This window comes from Scyliorhinus torazame, chromosome 5 (genome assembly GCF_047496885.1).
Source record: "Scyliorhinus torazame isolate Kashiwa2021f chromosome 5, sScyTor2.1, whole genome shotgun sequence".
NCBI lineage: Eukaryota > Metazoa > Chordata > Chondrichthyes > Carcharhiniformes > Scyliorhinidae > Scyliorhinus > Scyliorhinus torazame.
Window position 1 is genome coordinate 146,783,032 of NC_092711.1, and position 19,274 is coordinate 146,802,305.

Here is a 19,274-nt window from a genome sequence, read left to right on the forward strand (position 1 = left end):
CTCTCGTCGTTGCGGACGAGTCGGAACGAGTTATTTCGGTGCCAATAGTTGGTGTCTAGTTGGGTGGGGACGAAATCGGGGTCGTCGGTGTAGTTCGGTGGTCTGTGGTGAGGTTTATTTAGGAAAGTGATCATGAAGGGATCACTCGGATCATAGTCGGAGTTGCTGGGTGTGGATCCGGTTGCATGGGGATAGTAGGGAGGCGTGCTGTGGCTATCGTCAGAGTCACAGTCGCTGTCTCTGCTGCTGCAGTCTGTGGGCGTTCCGGGCCGGAGTGTATATTTCGGGGGTGGAGTCGAGGTCGAGTCCGTGGATGGGCTGAACGTGGTGGGGGATGGTAGGGTTACGTTGGCTGTGGGCGGGGTGTGGTGTGCTGCGTCGAGCATGACGTGGTGTGCGTGGTTCGACTGTGTTCCATAAGCCTTCAGCTGGTTTATATGGAACCACGCAGTCTTACCGTTGGGGTATTTTATTTTATAAACGGAAGGGCTTACTTTATCCGCAATGGAATACGGACACGAGTATTTTGGTGACAGGAATGTGCTGGGGTTATATACAGAGAGCATAACTTGCTATCCTATACTGTACTCAGTCGCATGCACTGTCTTCTCGAAACAAGCCTTGCTCTGTTTCTTTCTGGTGCCCAATTTTACTGCGGCTGCTAGCTGAGCCGTTTTAACATTTGCAACTAATTGCTCCACGGCTTTCACGTGTGTGAGGGCCGTCACTTCGGGGCTGGTCAGGTCCAAACCTAACAAATATTCTGTGCCTTGCATGGGGCATCCGGTCATGAGGGTGTGTGGGGTGCAACCTGTGGAGGTAGAAATAGTGTTACGCAAAAACATCAGCGCAAAAGGGAGGACTGAGTCCCAAGTGGTGTTGTTCTGCTGGACCATTTTTCTGAGGGTGGATTTTAGGGTCCGATTCATGCGCTCCACGATACCACTCGACTGTGTGTGGTGTGCTGTGTGGAATTTTTGGGTGATGCCAAATATCGTGAGGACGTTCTGCATGGCACATCCCGTAAAATGGGAACCTTGGTCTGATTCAATGCTGCGGGGGAGTCCCCATCTTGTAATCATGTGGTGGGTCAAAATCTTGGCTGTGGTTTTTGCAGTGTTTGTGCGGGCTGGGAATGCTTCCACCCATTTTGTAAATGTGTCAATTACCACAAGTACATATTTATAGCCATTCCTGCAAGGGGGCAATGGTCCTATAAAATCAATCTGGAGGTTAGTCCAGGGGCCATTAACGGGTCGGGTGTGGCTGAGTTGAGCCTTTTTGGCATATCTGTCCGGATTATTCTGGGCACAGATAAGACAATTCTCTATATAATGGTTTACATCATCCTTTAAATTCAGCCATCAACAAAGCTGCTTGAGATGGGCTGTAGTGGTATCGATTCCCTGATGTGATGTCCATGACCGTCATGGAACAAACAAATCAGTTGATTCCTGTCCTGTTCAGGAACCACATAAAGGGTGTCTTTTAACACCACACCGTCATGTGTGGTCAGTGCATTTTTGAACCTCTCGTAGGGTGCTGGATACTTTCCTTTTACAATCTCCCTGAGATTGCTGTCCTGCTTCTGGGCCTCTACTAGATCCTCGATCTTTGTTTGTGAGACCTGAACTGCACTCACTGGCGTGCTTTCGGGGGGGTTTCCAAAAATATCCATGCCTGGAACCTGCCTTAGCCAGTGCATCGGCGTTTACATTTCCAGGGGGGAGGAACGATGGTGACTGCGGACTTTGATTATCCCAAAAGTCCTGTTCTGGGTCCTTCTGAAATATGACGAAGCAATATGAAGGAGGGGAGGGGTTTTCCGTCTGCGGAAACAAATCCTCTTGCTTTCCACAGGGTCAGGAATTCCGTGAGGCTGTTGCAGACATAGAGGCTATCTGAGTATATGTCTGCTGGGCTGGGGAAGGAATCTGGGTGTTCCACTATATACGCGATGGCCGTGAACTCTGCTGCCTGCGCGCCTAAGTGGCCTGGGAGTTTTAACGATATTTCCTCAAGGGCGCATCCCTGCGCGTCCTTGACATAGATACCGCAACCTGTTATGCGCTTCCCATCCAAGACTGTGGAAGATCCGTCCACATAGATCTTTATGGGCTCACACGTGTCCATGTGCTGGGGGCTCTGGGTTGAATTACCTATCTTTCTGGGGGGTGTTTTGGTGTGAAGAGATAATCTCACATTCATGGGGGTTTCTGGGGTACTGTAAGTTGTCGGCTAAGTAGGTGTGCGTCTTTGTCCTTTTAACTGTGATGTCCCGTCCCTGCAAGGGAAGGGTCCATCTCGCTGCTCTAATCTGGCTTACCGTGCCGTCCTTGAGTCGTCTGTCCAGTAAAAGTTGGGTGGGGGTGTGTTCGGTGAGAATTGTGATGGGGTTCAGTCCGGTAATATAGGAAAAATACTGAACTGCCCAAAATACTGCGAGCAGGTGCCTCTCACAGGCTGAAAATCCCTGCTCCACAGCATCTAAAATTCTGGAGGCGTAAGCTACGGGCCTTAACTGGTCGTGCCGTTCCTGGAGGAGCACGGCTGAAAGGGTGCGGTCTGTGGTTGCTAGCTCTATTGCGTAAGGGGAAAGCGGGTCTGGAACTTGTAGTGCGGGGGCTGCTATGAGTGCCTGTTTTAAAGAATCCACAGCATCCGTATGCTGTGGAAGCCATTCCCAGGGGGCTCCTTTCTTTAGGAGGTCTGAGCGGGGCGCTGCCTTACTGGCGAAACCATCAATGTGGTTTCGGCAGTAGCCAACCAGTCCTAAAAACGACCAGAGGGCTGAAACGTTCTGGGGAAGGGGCAATTTAGCGATCGAGTCAATTCTTTTATGCTCGATCTTGCGTTTACCATGTGTGATAATTGTTCCCAAATAATTGTTGGAAGATTTTTTCTTCCAAAATCTGGGCCGTTTTGGGGTTGACTTTACAACCGATTGAGTGTAAGAGTTCCAGGAGTTCGGACAGAAGCTCGATGTGCTCTTCCTTGGTGTCTGTCCACAATAGTAGGTCATCTACATACTGTACCAGACATTCGGGGCGAGAGAATTTGGCTAAACCATTTGCCAGCTGTCGGTGGAAAATGGAGGGGGAGTTGTGGAAGCCTTGTGGCAGGCATGTCCACGTGTACTGCTGTGCTTTAAAAGTGAAGGTAAATTTGTACTGGCACACCTTTGCCAATGGAATGGACCAGAATCCATTACTGATGTCCAAAACCGTGAAGAACCGGGAATTGAGTCCCTGCTTGAGCATGGTCTCGGGACTTGTTGCTGCTGTGGGGGCTGCTGCGGGGGTGACTTTGTTGAGTTCCCGGTACTCGATGGTCAGTCGCCATGATCCATCAGGCTTTCTCACTGGCCAAATCGGGGCATTATTAGTGGAGGCTACTGATCTAAGTACGCCCTGCTCGAATAAGCTGTCTATTATCTTGGAGATTTCTCCCTCTGCCTCTTGGGGAAATCCGTACTGTTTTGGGGGTCTAGGGTCAGGTCCTGTTACTTGTACGGAGCCAGTCATCCGCCCACAGTCGTGCTTGTGGGTCGCGAATGCTGCCCTGTTATTTTGCAGAACTGCCCTAACCTGCTTGTCCGTGCTAAGCGTGGTCGGTCGGGTTGAACCAAAATTCGCCTACGGCGCTAATTTCGTTCATGTACTCTCCTATGTTGTGCGTTGCGGGGGCTCTTTCGGATTTTGCCATCTTCCAGACACACTGGTTGACTGGATCGAATGAAAGATTATGGGAATTCATGAAATCAATTCCCAGGATGTGTTCTGCTGTGTGGGGCAGGTCAACTAAAACCACGGGGCGCTTGGTGGTGATGTTACCGATTTGAATGGGTACAGGGGCTGTGATGTGTCCCTGCTGTGAGTGGCCTGTAAAGCCACTGAGGGTGATAGTGACTGTAGTGGGCCACGTGTCTTTATGGAACATGGTGGAGGAATTTATTGTGGTGCGGGACCCTCCTGTGTCCCATAGAAATTCGATGGGCTGTCCCCGAATTTTTGCTGCAACTCCCGGTCATCAGGACCTATCCCAAATGGTGTCGCAGACCCAACTGGGGGAGCCCGTACACCGTCAGTCCGTTCCGGTCAAGTCCGTCTGATCTGAACGCTATGATTGGGCTCTGTCTTTTTCTTAATCAGAGTGCCCATCTGCTGGGCTCTCTGTGGCTTTTTAGGGGCATTGCACTCTTTTGCGAAGTGTCCCAACTGTCCACAGTTGTAACACTCCTGTGACTTGGGTGGGGGGCTGTTCTTTCTCTCATTCACCCATGCGGGGTTCTGGTGTGTTTTTACTGCCTGCATATCTGCGCCAGCCTGCTTTTCCTCGCTATTCTTAACTGTGGGTTTACTTTGAACAGATTGCTCCCAAGCGCGGGACAATCTTTTCACTACCCACTTCTCGTTATGGGCCTCCTCTGAGGGATCATAACTCATACAAGCTTTCTGTCCTGTTTCTGTGGCATGGGAGATAAGGGTGCGGGTCCATTTGGCCATGTTGTCTGGGGACAAATGGGCACGGTCTAAGTCTCCAAAGACTGCTGCAAAGTGAATCCACAGGCGTCCAGCGAACGCTGTGGGGTGCTCGGATTTCTTTTGCCTATATTTGTTGAGGCCATCTATGGGGTCACCCCGGTTATACCCGATCGCATCCAGGATTGCGGTATGCATTTCTGCAAGGGTGCCTCCTCCTACATCCTGTGGTTCGGGAAAGGCTGCTGCTACTGATGGGTCTAAACTTAAAACGGTGAGCTTTACATGCTCTCGCTCATCCAGGCCACACATGGTCGCCTGATGCTTAACTGTGGCAAAGAAATGGTGGGGGTCTGAGGTGGGGAGGAACGGTGTGATCTTATCACACGCGTCCCGTAATTGGGTCACTGTTAAGGGGGTGGAATATAGAAATTCTGCATCGGCCGATGTGGCTGTGTGGTGTGTGGTGACTGGGTTCATCGGAGCGTGAAGTATCTGCTGTGTGGGGGGTTGGGGCGCTTTTCTCTTTTGTGGCTTTCCCTGCGCACATGTTCCCTGAACATATCTCAGCGCTGTTTCATTCAACTCTTCCCAATCAGGGCCGTCTTCCTGATCTAATTTTTCCCCAAAGGTTTCCTGAACACCTTTTTGAACAGAACGCAGCGATTGCAGCTCTGCAATCTGCTTCCGGCACTTCGCATGGTCTAATGTGCTTTGTCTTTGTTCTGTGGTGGCAGCATGGAGTGCTCTTAATGCTGCCTTGAGGTCACTACACTGTTTCTGTAATGTCTCTACCTGTTTTTCCGTTTCTTCTCGTACCAGGACTGCACGTTGCGTGTCCTGATAGGCCTTTTCATATTGAGACTGGAAGCTGCTTAAGTGCGCCAGACAAGACTGGTGAGCCCTTTTGGCATCATCCACCTCGACATCTTTTGCTGCCAATTTCCTTCTCAAGTCTAAATTCTCCTTTTCTACCTCGCTTACATCGACCTTACTCATTCGATGTATGCCCTCAACTTCTTTGCGGAGCGTCTTGACGACCTCCTCTGTGCCTCACAATTGTGCCAAGCAGGACACGATTGCCATCGGCTTGCGAGCTTTCCCTAAGCTCTTTTTGTGGATCTCGCTCAGGTTCTCCCACCAAGTATGTCCTATACACCCGGGGCCTGATTCCTCGTTGTCACAGAATTCATTCCAAAGGGGCCATCCTTTCCCTTTGAGATATTTCCTGATCTCTTCCTCCCAAATGGGACATTGTCCCACTCTACTGCTGCTGGTCGCTGCGACCGCAAATTCCTTGGGGTTCATTAGGCGCTGCATTGCCTGCATTGCCATCTTTCCTATCCGAATGCTTCTTCTAAATTTGGAACAGGGGAGCTAAGGCGGTGCTGTAAATATGGGTACGGCTTTCGCTACTTTCCGATGTACAAACTTCCGACAGTTTTGACGCAACAAAAATCTATCAGTTTTACCTTATAGCCCTGTTAGTTACGCATGCAGACACACACTTCCGAATTATGAGTATTGATCAGAACTACTTGAACACTTGTGGTTTTCTGTTTCCAATTAGATCTCTAATTCAAAATCTTGGGTTCTCCCGGAGTGGTTTTCCACTTCTAGATCGGGTCCCGTCAGGATGTCGCCAAATAATGTTGCTAACTTTTGCCTTAGTTTAATTGCTCTGTTCTATCACCTTTGCTCTTGAGTCGCCAGGTATCTTTCTGATACCGCCACGTGGTTCAAGTACGAGTAATGATCAATAATCCAATACACCACTTAGTAAGATTTAAATCAAAGCACATTTATTATACACAGTAATCACTACTCATGCATAAATTTTACGTCTAAGCTACTTCCTACAACTAACAGGCCAATACTTAACTTGGAACTGGCCCACCAGGTCAGGGAAACGAATGGCCTTTCGTTCGGGTTCTGAGCCTGCGGGATACGAAGCTGGTACAGATTGAAAGCTAGGAGCGCCTATCTCGTTGCGAGCTTTGAAGTAAGACTTACTGGATGTATCAGCGGTGGCTGGACCGGTCACTGTCAAGGGTTGGTTCGCGTTGCTGAGTGACCCGGTCCAGAAGAAGAAGAAGAAGCAGAAAGGCCGATTTGAACTTGGGCTTGATTCTTATAGTCCCCAGGAGCTTCCCGCCTTTCGGGGCGGACCCTGTACCTGGTTCCAAGTGATTGGACTTTGTCCCAATCACTTGGTTCGATTTTCTCCAATGCTGGAGCGATTCCTTGATCGATGGGCTGTCTTGACGTGGTCATTCACCTCCCTTTGTGTAGGCTTCTGCTGGCGCCGACGAGTCTGGGTTGGCTTTGTGTGTCCAAATGTTGCATATTGTTCCCGGGGATTGCTCATTAATATGCAGGTGGCTGGTGTTTTGTTGTGCTGATGGTTACTGGTATCGATCTTGTCTGGCCTTCCCAGAGGTGAATACACAGTTAACCTGCAGCTGCTCGTTTTTGTCCTGTTGGCTGATTTTCCCATCAGCCTTTGCCGTTCGCCATTTTAATCGGGAGTTAGCCATTCTAAATCGGGAGTTAGCCATTTTAACTGGCTGCACCTTCCCACAGGCCCCGCATTTCCTTGGTTTGTCTATGGTGTGGATGGCCTTGTGTCTCTCCAGGTTGGACGATTTCACACCTGTAAATTTCAAATTTCCCATAAAAAGAGTTTCTAAACACCATCATTGTCAATACCGAATAAAAATGAAGGAGAGACAATTCTCATTTGTATGGAACAGGTTTTCTGCACTCGTTTTTGCGAAACAGTAAATCCTCATCACATACATTCTCTCTCCGCCCTATGCTGGAATCCAAACCCCAGGGTGACAAACCAGCCCACATTTTATGGGCATATGTGAATCCACTGAGATTTGCTGCTTGGGTGTCTGACTCGTCAACTGGACCTATGTAGAACTCTGTTCCAACCGTTCTGGCAGCCAACCACCCCCTCCCTGGCCTCACATTTCTGTCAGCAGCCCACCCAACACCGCCCACCTCTTCACGCAGACCCGTGCAGGCTTACCTTTAATTTTCACCATGAGAGTTTGTCAGTCTGCCAAACCTTTCAAACCATCTTCAAAATGCCTTTCCTTACAGTTTACCCGCTCCCTCCACTCTGGCTGGGTTCAGTTCTCAAGTCCCTCTGTGTAAAGTGAGAATAAATCGGTAATTTTCTCTCCTGGTCACTGGAATCCTGATGCTCCGCCCACTCTGTTGTTTCAACAAGATGGCCGCAGCTGAAGTAAACAAGCCCCGGGAGCTGCAAAATCAGGATCTGTGGGTTCTTCTTGGTGGTTTGGGGCCTCCAGCAGGTATTTGTGAATCCTCCCCGCCCACCTCCCATGGCTTCCTTCCTTTCCAGAGATCAGAGTCCTCATTGATTTGAGTGCAAAGTGTCAGCTCTTATTTATTGTCTCCCCCCTCCCCAATCCTCTGATGTGAACCATCCTCCAGTCGCTGAAGCAGGATGGTGACCTTTAACCTGGGCCTGTTCCTAGGAGGGAGAAGCCCCGCAGCTGCAAACCAGGGAGCTGACAATGATTGTGAAGGGTTTGCGGATCTTCCCTCCCACCACCTGACACTAACTTTGCTTCCACGGGACAAAGGACTCTCCTCCAGACGAACAATAGCATTGCGTCTGCGCGCTACTGTCTCACCTCATCAACCGCACTGCGCATGCTCCAGATCACAATGCCCAGGGGAATGATTGAAGGTGGCTCCGGACCACTAGTAATAGGGGGCGGGACTGGAGGATTGTATGGGAGCAGCTGGTCCTCCAACCAATCGGAGCGAATGAGGGGCAGTGAATGAAGCATGCGTAATGCGGGAAATGGCGAGGGGTAGATGCTTTTTTTCTCGGATCTGTAATTTGTAAGCGGAAAATCGTAGATCGGAGCATATGATGGAGCTGGCGTGTGGACGGTACAATTTCTATACAGATTGTGTGATCTACAAACTCCCTCAAAAAGACATCAATCCCATTTGTACTGAGCGGGGCCAAAGATCCCTTAGGTCGTCCCGGTTAATGATCACCATCTTTATTGGGGGCAATGTGCAGCACTGAGCATGTGCGGCCACCATCACGTTGGGGGCAATATTTTCAGAGCTGGGTGGAGCTTGTCCCCCATTGTTTCGAATAGAGACAACCTGTCCATCAAACTGGGTCACCCTTTGAGGAAGCAGGGAAGGAAAGAAAAGGATGTAAATCCTGCTCTCTGGATCCTACTACCTCAAGGGACGTCCTGCCTTATGTGCCCAAAAATCTGTGGCAAAAGTACCCTAAAACATATGGAATTATGCTCACCACTCCCAAAATGTTCCCCTACTGAAACCTCAACCACCTGTCCAGGCTCATTCCCCAATACCAGATCCACTGCCCCTTCCCTGGTTGGACTATCTACATATTGCACCAAGAAGGGACTGCTGACAATGACAAGGGGTAAAGTTAAGTTCAGAAGGGCACACGAGTGGTCATCCTAAGTTAGAATTATATTCACAACCAAAGATGTGCTGGTTGGGTGGATTGGCCACGCTAAATTGCCCCTTAATTGGAAAAGAATCCCTGTTTCTGGGAGGGCAGTTTACGAGCTTTGAGGGGCTGACTGACATGTTTGGGTTGGCGTGGGGAGACTGTTTTAGGTATATGCGGGTGCTGGACTTTGCAAGGAAGGTCTTCCCGACCTTCCGAATAGTGCCTGTCTCCTCGCTGTTGGAGGCGGTGCTGTCAACAGACAGGGGGAGGGGAGGGGAGGGGGGGGTCGTCTCGGTGATTTACAGGAGGGTTTTGGAGGAGGATGGGGTGTCCATGGAGGGGTTAAGGCGAAGTGGGAGGAAAAGCTGGGTGTGGCACTGGAGGAGGGTGTGTGCTGCGGAGGCTAAACGCCTCAACTTTGTGTGCGAGGCTGGGGCTGATACCGCTGAAGGTGGTGGACAAGGTGCACCTTACAAAGTCTTGTGGTCTTGGCACCTTCAGGTGATGCCACCTAAGACAGAGTAAATAAAATTAGGAATATTCAGGAAGTATCAATTCGAGGAGCATAGATCTCTCAGGGGTAACAAAGGAATAGATCAGAGTTTTAGCAACAGATGCTCTGAGCCTTGGCTGGAGTCAGGCAATGTTACTGAGGTGGAATCCAGTCTTCAAGATGATGAAAATATGTGGTTGGGAGCAAGGCACAGGGTCAAATATCACACCAACCATTTGGACAATCTCTTTCAACCTCAATCTCAAAACAATGACCAGGGTGAGGGATGGAGTCAGTGGCTAATAAATGGAGTTTGTTACAGGGGCTGAACGCAATGTCTTCCCAATACTGAAGTGGAGAAGGTTTCTGCTCACCCATTACTTACTGTCAGAACTCTGTGTGCCTTGGAAGGGAACCTGGATGTGATGGTGTTCACAGACCCGATATCCTGGTCCTTCAAGGAAGCGACGGTTGAGGGTTTGGGAGATTCTGTCAATGTTCTGGTTAGATTTTGGAAAGAGAAATTCCCTCTCCTTCTCCACCTCTGCTCTCAATCTTTTCTCACTCTCCTCCCCCCACAGAGGCTTGAAACTTTTCTGGCCCAGAGCTGTGGAAGATTCCCTTCCCTGAACGACATCAGTGAATCAGTTGTTCTTTTGTGAAAATCTGGCAGTTTTCAAGGTTACCTTTTCCTAGTGCCGGCCTCACAAATGACCAGATTTCAGCTCAATTTCACAACCCACCTTTGTGTTCTTCTGGATTTTCTCTCACTCCTTTTTTTCTGTCTAAACTGATTTCACAGGATATTGGAAGGGGAAGGTTTGCATTTGGGAAACATCACATCAGGATCTGGCGGAGTCGCTTAAGTTATTGTTACTGAATATCAACAGGTTTTGAACATAATATAAGGATATCAGAACTGGAAGCAGGAGTAGGCCACCTGGACCTTCGAGCCTGCTCCGCCATTCAATGAGATCATGGCTGATGTATTGTCGACTTAGCTCCACTTTCCCGCCAGAACACCATAACCCTTTATCCCTCTATTCTTCAAAAAACTATCTATCTTTATCTTGAAAACATTTAATGAAGGAGCCTCAACTGCTTCACTGGGCAGGGAATTCCATCGATTCACATGGAAGGAAAAAACACCGTTCACAGTGGAGAGAAACCATACATGTGTTGTGTGTGTGGACGAGGTTTCAGCCAATCTTCTGGCCTGTCAAGACACAAGCGCATTCACACTGGCGCGAAACCGTGGAAATGTGGGGATTGTGAGGCGGCATTTGGTTTCCCGTCTGAGCTGGAAACTCATCGATGCACTCACACTGGGGAGAGACCATTCATCTGCTCCGTGTGTGGGAAGGGATTTACTTGGTCATCAAACTTGCTGACACAATCGCAGGTTCACACTGGGAGAAGCTGTTCACCTGCTGTGTGTGTGGAAAAGGATTCATTGATTCATCCAAGCGACTGAAACAGCAGCGAGTTCACACTGGGGAGAGACCATCTGCCTGCACTGAGTGTGGGAAGGGATTCACTCATATATCCACCCTGCTGAGACACCAGCGAGTTCACACTGACAAAATACCTTTTAAATGTCTGCACTGTGTGAAGTGCTTTAAAAGCTCTGGAAAACGGATGTACCATCAACATGTTCACACTGATGGGAGACATTTTAAATGCCCAGACTATGTGAAATGTTATGAAGGCTCCTGGGAGCTGATGTCCCATCAACATATTCACACTGATGAGAGACCGTTCAGGTGCTCTCGCTGTGGGACTGGGTTCAGGAGATCATCTCAACTCACTGTCCACCAGCGAATTCACACTGGGGAGAGGCCATTCATCTCATTGTGGGAAGGGATTTATGCAGGCATCCGCCTTGCTGAAATACTAGTGGGATCATATTGGGGTGGTACAGTAGCACAGTGGTTAGCACTGGGTCCCAGGTTCGATTCCCGGCTTGGGTCACTGTCTGTGCGGAGTCTACACGTTCTCCCCGTGTCTGCGTGGGTTTCCTCCGAGTGCTCCGGTTTCCTCCCACAAGTCCCGAAAGAGGTGAACATAGAACAATATGCAAGAGCAGCACGATGGCGCAGTGGTAGCACTGCAGTCTCACGGCACGAGGTCCCAGGTTCAATCCCAGCTCTGGGTCACTGTCCGTGTGGAGTTTCCACATTCTCCCCGTGTTTGCGTGGGTGTCACCCCCACAACCCAAAAGATGTGCAGGGTAGGTGGATTGAACATGCTAAATTGCCCCTCAATTGGAAAAGATGAATTGGGTACTCTAAATTTCAAAAAAACCCAGAACAATACAGCACAGGAACAGACCCTTCGGCCCTCCAAGCCTACGCCGTCCATGGTACCTGCCTAAACTAAAACCGTCTGCACTTCTGAAGTCCATATCCTTCCATTCCCACCCTATTCATATATTTATCTAGATGTCCCTTAAATGCCGCTACCGTACCTGCTCCCACCACCTCCCCAGGCAGCACGTTCCATATATTTCCCACCCTGTGTAAAAAACCTGTTTTGCACATCTGTTCTGAACTTTTCCCCGTGCACTTTAAACCTATGTCCCCTAGTACTTGACTCTCCTACCCTAGGAAAGAGCATCTGACTATCCACTCTGTCCATACCACTCATCATCTTGTAAACGTCTATCAGCTCGCCTCTCAACCTCCATCGTTCCAGTGAGAACTGACCGAGTTTATCTAACGTGCTGTTGGGTACATTGGACATTCTGAATTCTCCCTCCATGTACCCGAACAGACGGCAGAATGTGGTGACTCGGGGCTTTTCACTTCATTGCAATGTTAATGTGAGCTTACTTATGACAATAGAGATGATTATTATTAAAGACAGACCTTTCAAATGTTTAAACTGTGGGAAATTCTATAAAACGTCTGGGGAACTGATGTCCCATCAGCTTGTTCATACTGATGAGAGACCGTTCAGGTGCTCTCACTGTGGGACTAGATTCAGCAACTCACTTACACCGGCGAATTCACACTGGGGTGATCCAAATTTTCCTCATAGTTAAAATTCTCCATCCCTGGTAACATCATCATAAATCTTCTCTGCAACGGGCAGCATGAGGTCCCAGGTTCGATCCCGACTCTGGGTTACTGCCCGTGTGGAGTTTGTACATTCTCCCTGTGTTTGCGTGGGTTTCGCCCCCACAACACCAAAGTTGTGCTGGCTAGGTCGATTGGCCACAATAAATTGCCCCTTAATTGGAAAAAATTAATTGGGCACTCTAAATTTAAATAAATCTCCTCTGCAGTCTCTCTTGGATGATCACATCCTTCCTGTAATATGGCTGTGGTCTAACTGGTGTTTGATGCAGTTCCAGCACAATCTCTCTGTTCTCATAATCTCAGCCCTCGGCTACCAAAGGAAACTATCCCACCTACCTTCCTGAGCACTGAAGAGAGAGAGTGAGAGGCAGCTGAGAGAGAGGAACACCAGAGACTGAGAGAGGCAGGAGAGAGAGGAGAGAGAGACAGTCTAGTCAGTAACAAAAATAAGTAATGGAATTCAGTTCAGACACAGATCTGCATGAACTGACACCACTTTATTGACAGATTGACAAGGTAGTTACTGTACTTGAATCAATGTTATTCACTTTTGGAATTGAATGAATAAAGGGTCAGAGTAACTATATCACAATCACCCAGGATCAACTAGGTCTGTTTAATACAGAACAGGATTAAACCCAGTGTCCAATATTAGAGGTCTCTGTGGCTGTTGGACGCCTAGTTTCGCTGTACAACTGACAAGTCCACAGCTTCACTGAACTCATCTACCCGAGGTCTGTTTCATAAACCCTCATCACAACATCTTACCTGGTTAGCTATTGGATATATCATCATGGTCGGACAGCAAACACAAAGTTCAACCAGAAACTATGGTTCTTCTTTCTACTGATTCCAGCTCCAAGTGGTCACAGCATCTCCAGCCCTCAGCTTTGTTACTGGGCTGTCATTGTCATGAGCAACAGAGAGATAGCAAGTTGCCTGAGGCTTAAATGGGAACAAAGAACAAAGAACAAAGAAATGTACAGCACAGGAACAGGCCCTTCGGCCCTCCAAGCCCGTGCCGACCATACTGCCCGACTAAACTACAATCTTCTACACTTCCTGGGTCCGTATCCTTCTATTCCCATCCTATTCATATATTTGTCAAGATGCCCCTTAAATGTCCCTATCGTCCCTGCTTCCACTACCTCCTCCGGTAGTGAGTTCCAGGCACCCACTACCCTCTGCGTAAAAAACTTGCCTCGTACATCTACTCTAAACTTTGCCCCTCTCACCTTAAACCTATGCCCCCTAGTAATTGACCCCTCTACCCTGGGGAAAAGCCTCTGACTATCCACTCTGTCTATGCCCCTCATAATTTTGTATACCTCTATCAGGTCGCCCCTCAACCTCCTTCGTTCCAGTAAGTTTTTTTTTTTTCTGCGACTCGTGTTGAATAAGGGGCCTGATCGGGAAGCGCTTGGCCGAGGCCGCACACGGCCCCGTTTTTTTACAATGGAGAGCTCTGCTCGCCGGATCTCCCCGTTGTACCGAGAGATCGGATCGCATCCCAATCTCCGAGGCACATGAAAGAATCCTCAACCGCCCCACCCCCCCAAGCCCGACCGCAATATGGCAGGGTCCCCAGCACCCCCCTTCCCCTCCCCTGCAATACCCACGCTGGGCAACCCCGGCCCAATCGTGCACGCACAAAAAATGCCAGCTTGGCATCTTTGCAGTGCCAGCTGGCAATGCCACCTGGGCACTGCCAGGATTCTAGGTTGGCACTTACAGGGTACCAAGGTGGCACCAGCAGTGCCAGGGAACCACACTGCCCAAAGGGCATGCAGCTGGGCACCTCCGATCCCCCTTGGAGGCCCGTTCCATCTGGTCCCCGCCGTCTGGTCTCTGAGGGAAGTTGAAACTTGTGACTCAAAACTAACTGTGTAAGAACTCTGAAAAGATCATGAATTTTAAAAGATAAATTCTAAACCCAGTGAACAAATTAATGAGTCATAAGACAAAAACTTCAGGTTTTATGACTTTTACTGCAACAAACAAACGAGAAGCAACAATGCCTTAACACTATTTTTACAGGGAACGTATCCCTTAAACTATAAATAGAATGTAGCCCTTTTACTTTTCACACAATCAAACATGGTTACATCGCTGAAGTTGTCACTCAATTCCCCTGGAACCAGCCCAATGTGATTCTTCGTTCCTGTGTTTACTTCCATTCTATTCCTTTGCCTGACTGGCAAACCTTCATCCCAGAAGTGTCTTTTGCGGTGATGGTTCTCCTGATGATATTCAGGTCCCGATAAACCAAGTGACTCTTCCAAATAGGGGCTAGGAGCTGGTTTAGCACACTGGGCTAAATAGCTGCCTTTTAAAGCAGACCCAGGCTTGCCAGCAGCATGGTTCATTGCCGTACCAGCCTTCCCGAACAGGCGCCGGAATGTGGCGTCTTGGGGCTTTTCACAGTAACTTCATTTGAAGCCTACTTGTGACAATAAGTGATTTTCATTTCATTTAATTTCAAATCCTGAAGTGGCGTTAGGTTTTTTTCTGCAAATCTTCGTCTAATATCCTGTAAAAGGAATTTACAAACGAAAATTGAGAACAGGCAATTCTAGTTTCCATCCAACACTCTCCCTCCATTCTCACTCTGCTGTATGTAATATTCATCCTCCTAATTATCTAAAGGTGCTGATTCAGGCTGACTGACGGATCCCTGCTCACTGCTTCCCATCTTGGAGAGGATTGAAATTCTCCATGCAGACTGCCAGACATAAATATGTCTATATTACTGAACTCTAAATGTGTGGAACATACAGACTAGATTCACTTCCTTTCTCTTCAGTTGCTGCAAGTTACCAATGACCCCTCAGAATGAGAAAAGAAATGGAAAGATAAATTAGACTTGGAGCGGCTGCTGCCTCTTGTGGGGCATTCCAGAACGAGATAAGCGGTAGCAAATTCAAAACAGTTTTAATTTCAATTTTTTTTTAAGAGTACCCAATTATTTTTTTCCAATTAAGGGGCAATTTAGTGTGACCAATCCACCTACTCTGCACATCTTTGGGTTGTGGGGGTGAAACCTACGCAGACACGGGGAGAACTATATCACAATCCCAGGTCCTCAGCACCGTAGACAGCAGTGCTAACCACTGGGCCACAGTGCTGCCCTATTCAAAACAGAGTTGAGGAAAAACTGCTTCTCCCAAGGGCTGTGAATCTGTGGAGTTCACTACCTGTTATAACCTGCCTACTGACGATTGGCTGGGGACTAATGACTATCCCACAATCCTGTGGGAGTATGAACTTCCCCAATGAGGGGGGGGGCGGAGAAACTCCTAGTATAAATAAGCTGGCCAGTTCAGGAACCAGCAGGAAGGAGAAGGTAGCAAGGGAAGTTACTGCTACTGTTATGTGTATATTGTTATAGTAAATAAATGTTATTACTTTGTATCCTTAAAACTCGTGCTGGATTCTTCGTGGCCCTTACAAAACTACCCCAGAGTGTGGTGGTGCTGGGACAGTGAGTAAATTTAGGGAGAAGTTAGACAGATTTTTTATTGGGTTGAAGGGTTCTGAAGAACTCTCAGGACGGTGGAGACAAGGCCAGGATGAGATCAGCCATGACCGAGCAGACTCGATGGGCCAAATGGCCTAATTCTGCTCCTATATTTATGAACTTCTGAAAGGGGAGACATTGATTTGCTCCCAGATGTTGTCCAGAGGAGGAAGTTTTAGTCTGAAACCCATTGTTCAACCTCCACATCATGACATCCCAAAAGAGCTCATTCTCTAAATCAGCCAATAGGAATCAATCCGCTCCGCGGTGACGTCACTGCATCAGAGCGCACACGCCTGCGCTCAGACACGCGTCCCCCGCCCCCACCCTCTGTTTCCTCCCCCCCCCAACACTTCCTCGAGACGGTTTCAAGGCAACCGCCTGACAGTTCCAGCCGTCCGTGGTGTCCCCATCCCATGACCCGGGACTGCGCATGTCTCAGGGTGTGGGGAAGCTGCGCATGCGCGGGGAAGCTCATTCCGTGGACCTTTCCGCTCAGGTGTTGACCAATGGGAAGACTTGGAGGACCGGAAGTACTCTGTTTCACCGCCAATCAGAGCTCCACCAGTGTCTGAATGCGGAAGCTGGACATGGAGGTTTCTGCCGATCAAAGTTGTTGTTCCTCCAACCCGGAATGAGCTTGAGCTACACACAGACTCCTGTCTCCAACAACTGTGAGTAAAACACTTTCTTTTCTCCCCCTTTTCATTTATTTTCTCATTCTCACCTTCAATTGGTCACTTGCAGCAACTGAAGGGAAAGGAAATGAATCCAGGGAGGGTGCAGACTCTGGAAAGCTGGGTCCAGGTCTCTTTCTCTGTTAAACACATTGACATCCTTTGCTCCCTCAGCTTGATACATTTATTTGTCTGGCTAAAAGGATGGTCTGTTCCTAATGTTCACAATTAAAGGGCTCGTTTCTCCAGGAGATGGCTGACATTTAAGGGGACAGTAAACAGGCCAAATCCAACCCAGCCAATTACTTCCCTGTCGGAATACTCTCCATCATCAGCATAGCGATGGAAGGAGTCATCAAAAGTCCTATTAAGTGGCACTTATTCTGCAATAACTTGCTCCTGGATGCTCAGTTTGGGTTCTGCCACGGTCACTCAGCTCCTGACCTCATTACAGCCTTGGTTCAAACTTGGACAAAAGAGCTGAATGCCACAAGTGAGGTGAGAGTGACTCCCCTTGACATCAAGGCATCATTTGACTGAGTATGGCATCAAGGTGCCCCAGCTAAACTGGAGTCAATGGGAATCAGGGGATTATTCTTCACTGGTTGGAGTCATACCTGGCACAAAGAAAGATGGTTGTGGTAATAGAGGTCAACCATCTCAGCTCCTGGACTTCACTGCAGGAGTTCCTCAGGGCAGTATCATAGGCCCAACCATCTTCAGCTGCTTCATCAATCATCTCCCTTCCATCATAAGGTGAGAAGTGGTGATGTTTGCGGATGACTGCACAATGTTGAGCACCATTCTCAACTCCTCAGATAATGAAGCAGTCCATGTCCAAATTCAGTAAGACTTGGGACAATATCCAGACTTGGGCTGATAAGTGACAAGTTACATTTGCGCGACACAAGTGCCAGGCAATGACCATCTCTGGCAAGAGAGGATCTAACCACCACCCCTTGACATTCAGTGGCATTCGCATCACTGAAACCCGCACAACCAACATCCTGGGGGTTACCATTGATCAGAAACTGAACTGGGCTAGCCATATTAATACTGTGGCTACCAGGGCAGATCAAGGGCTGGAAATCTTATGGCGAGTAACACACCTCCTGATGCCCCAAAGCCTGCCCACCAGACATCTACAAGCACAAGTCTGGAGTGTAATGGAATACACTCCACTTTGCTGGATGAGTGCAGCTCCAACAACACGCAAGAAGCTCAAACCTATCCAGGACAAAGCAGCCTGATTGATTGCACCCCCTTCCACAAACATTCAAACCTTCCACCACCGACAAACAGCAGCAGCCGTGTATACCATCTACAAGATACACTGCAGTAACTGGAAAAAAATGAAATGGGTACTTTAAATTTATAAAAAACAAATTATAAAAAAAAAAAACAGCACGGGATGTATCTACACCTCAAGGAAAGCAGCGGTTCAAGAAGGCAGCTCACCACTACTTCGCAAGGGCAACTGGGGATGGGCAATAAATGCTGGCCTAACCAGCATTGTCCACATCCTGTAAATTAATTTTTTAAAATTTAATATCGGACAGAGATATGTCTAGTGTTGTTATATGGTATGTATTATAGATATTGATGGTTCTGTAATAAAATACATGTATTATTATTTCTAGTTTTGTAAATAGTACTGTACCTACATTATATATTTCCAGTCATACAGTCATTGCAGCACTGACAGAATCCATTTGGTAACTCAAGTCAATGCTGACTCTCTGTCCAGCAATCCAGTCAGTCCCATTCCCCCTCGATATCCCTGTTCCCCCGCAAGCTTATTTTCTTCAAGTGACCATCCTATTTTATTTTAAATTATTGATCATCTCAATAACTTCCACAACCCTTGTGGGCAGTGAGTTCCCTGTCATGACCACTCCATGACTAAATAAAATTTTTCCTCAGACTTTCCCCATCTCTAATCAGTAAATGTACTTACATGGAGATTCTCTACTCTTGTACAGGTTTTAGTGAGTTTAGATTTGTTGATCAGCAGCTTCAGGAAAATTGGGAGGGAAAGTAACTGAATACAGTCTGTATATTACATACATTTTTCATCCAGTAATATCGACATATATCTGTCTGGCAGCCTGCATGAAGTTTTTCAGGTCTCTGTGTCCAGGACAGGAAGCAGTGAGCTTGGATCTCTCAATCAGCCTGAATCAGCACCTTCAGGAGAATTGGGAGTATGAATATTAGATACAGCAGAGTGAGAATGGAGGGAGAGTGTGTGGGATTGAGATTTAGAGCATTTCAGGGAAAGAGATAGGAAAGAATGTTCGATATAAACTAGAATTGTCTGTTCTGAATTTCTATCCTGTACTGACAATGATTACTATTGTAAAATCTGTTTGCAGGAAGTTAGAACGAGAGGAGTTTGAGGCCGATATCTCAAACTAAATATCATGTCAAGAACTGACTGAGTCACTCAATTCTTGGGAACTGAAGATCATCGGCCTTTGAATCTAGAAGGAGAAATGTTTGTCTATTCTGTCTGCTTCAAGATATTTTAAACATCAGTG

At 47.9% G+C, this 19,274-nt stretch overlaps 1 protein-coding gene across 1 annotated transcript in view; it reads left to right on the forward strand.

Annotated features, from left to right (window-relative positions):
- The window catches only part of LOC140417958 (uncharacterized), a 128,385-nt gene that overhangs the window by 58,068 nt on the left and 51,043 nt on the right, over nucleotides 1-19,274 (forward strand). The window contains 1 exon segment of the mRNA XM_072501389.1: nucleotides 11,607-11,622. Within this exon segment, the coding sequence (XP_072357490.1) occupies nucleotides 11,607-11,622 (16 nt within the window).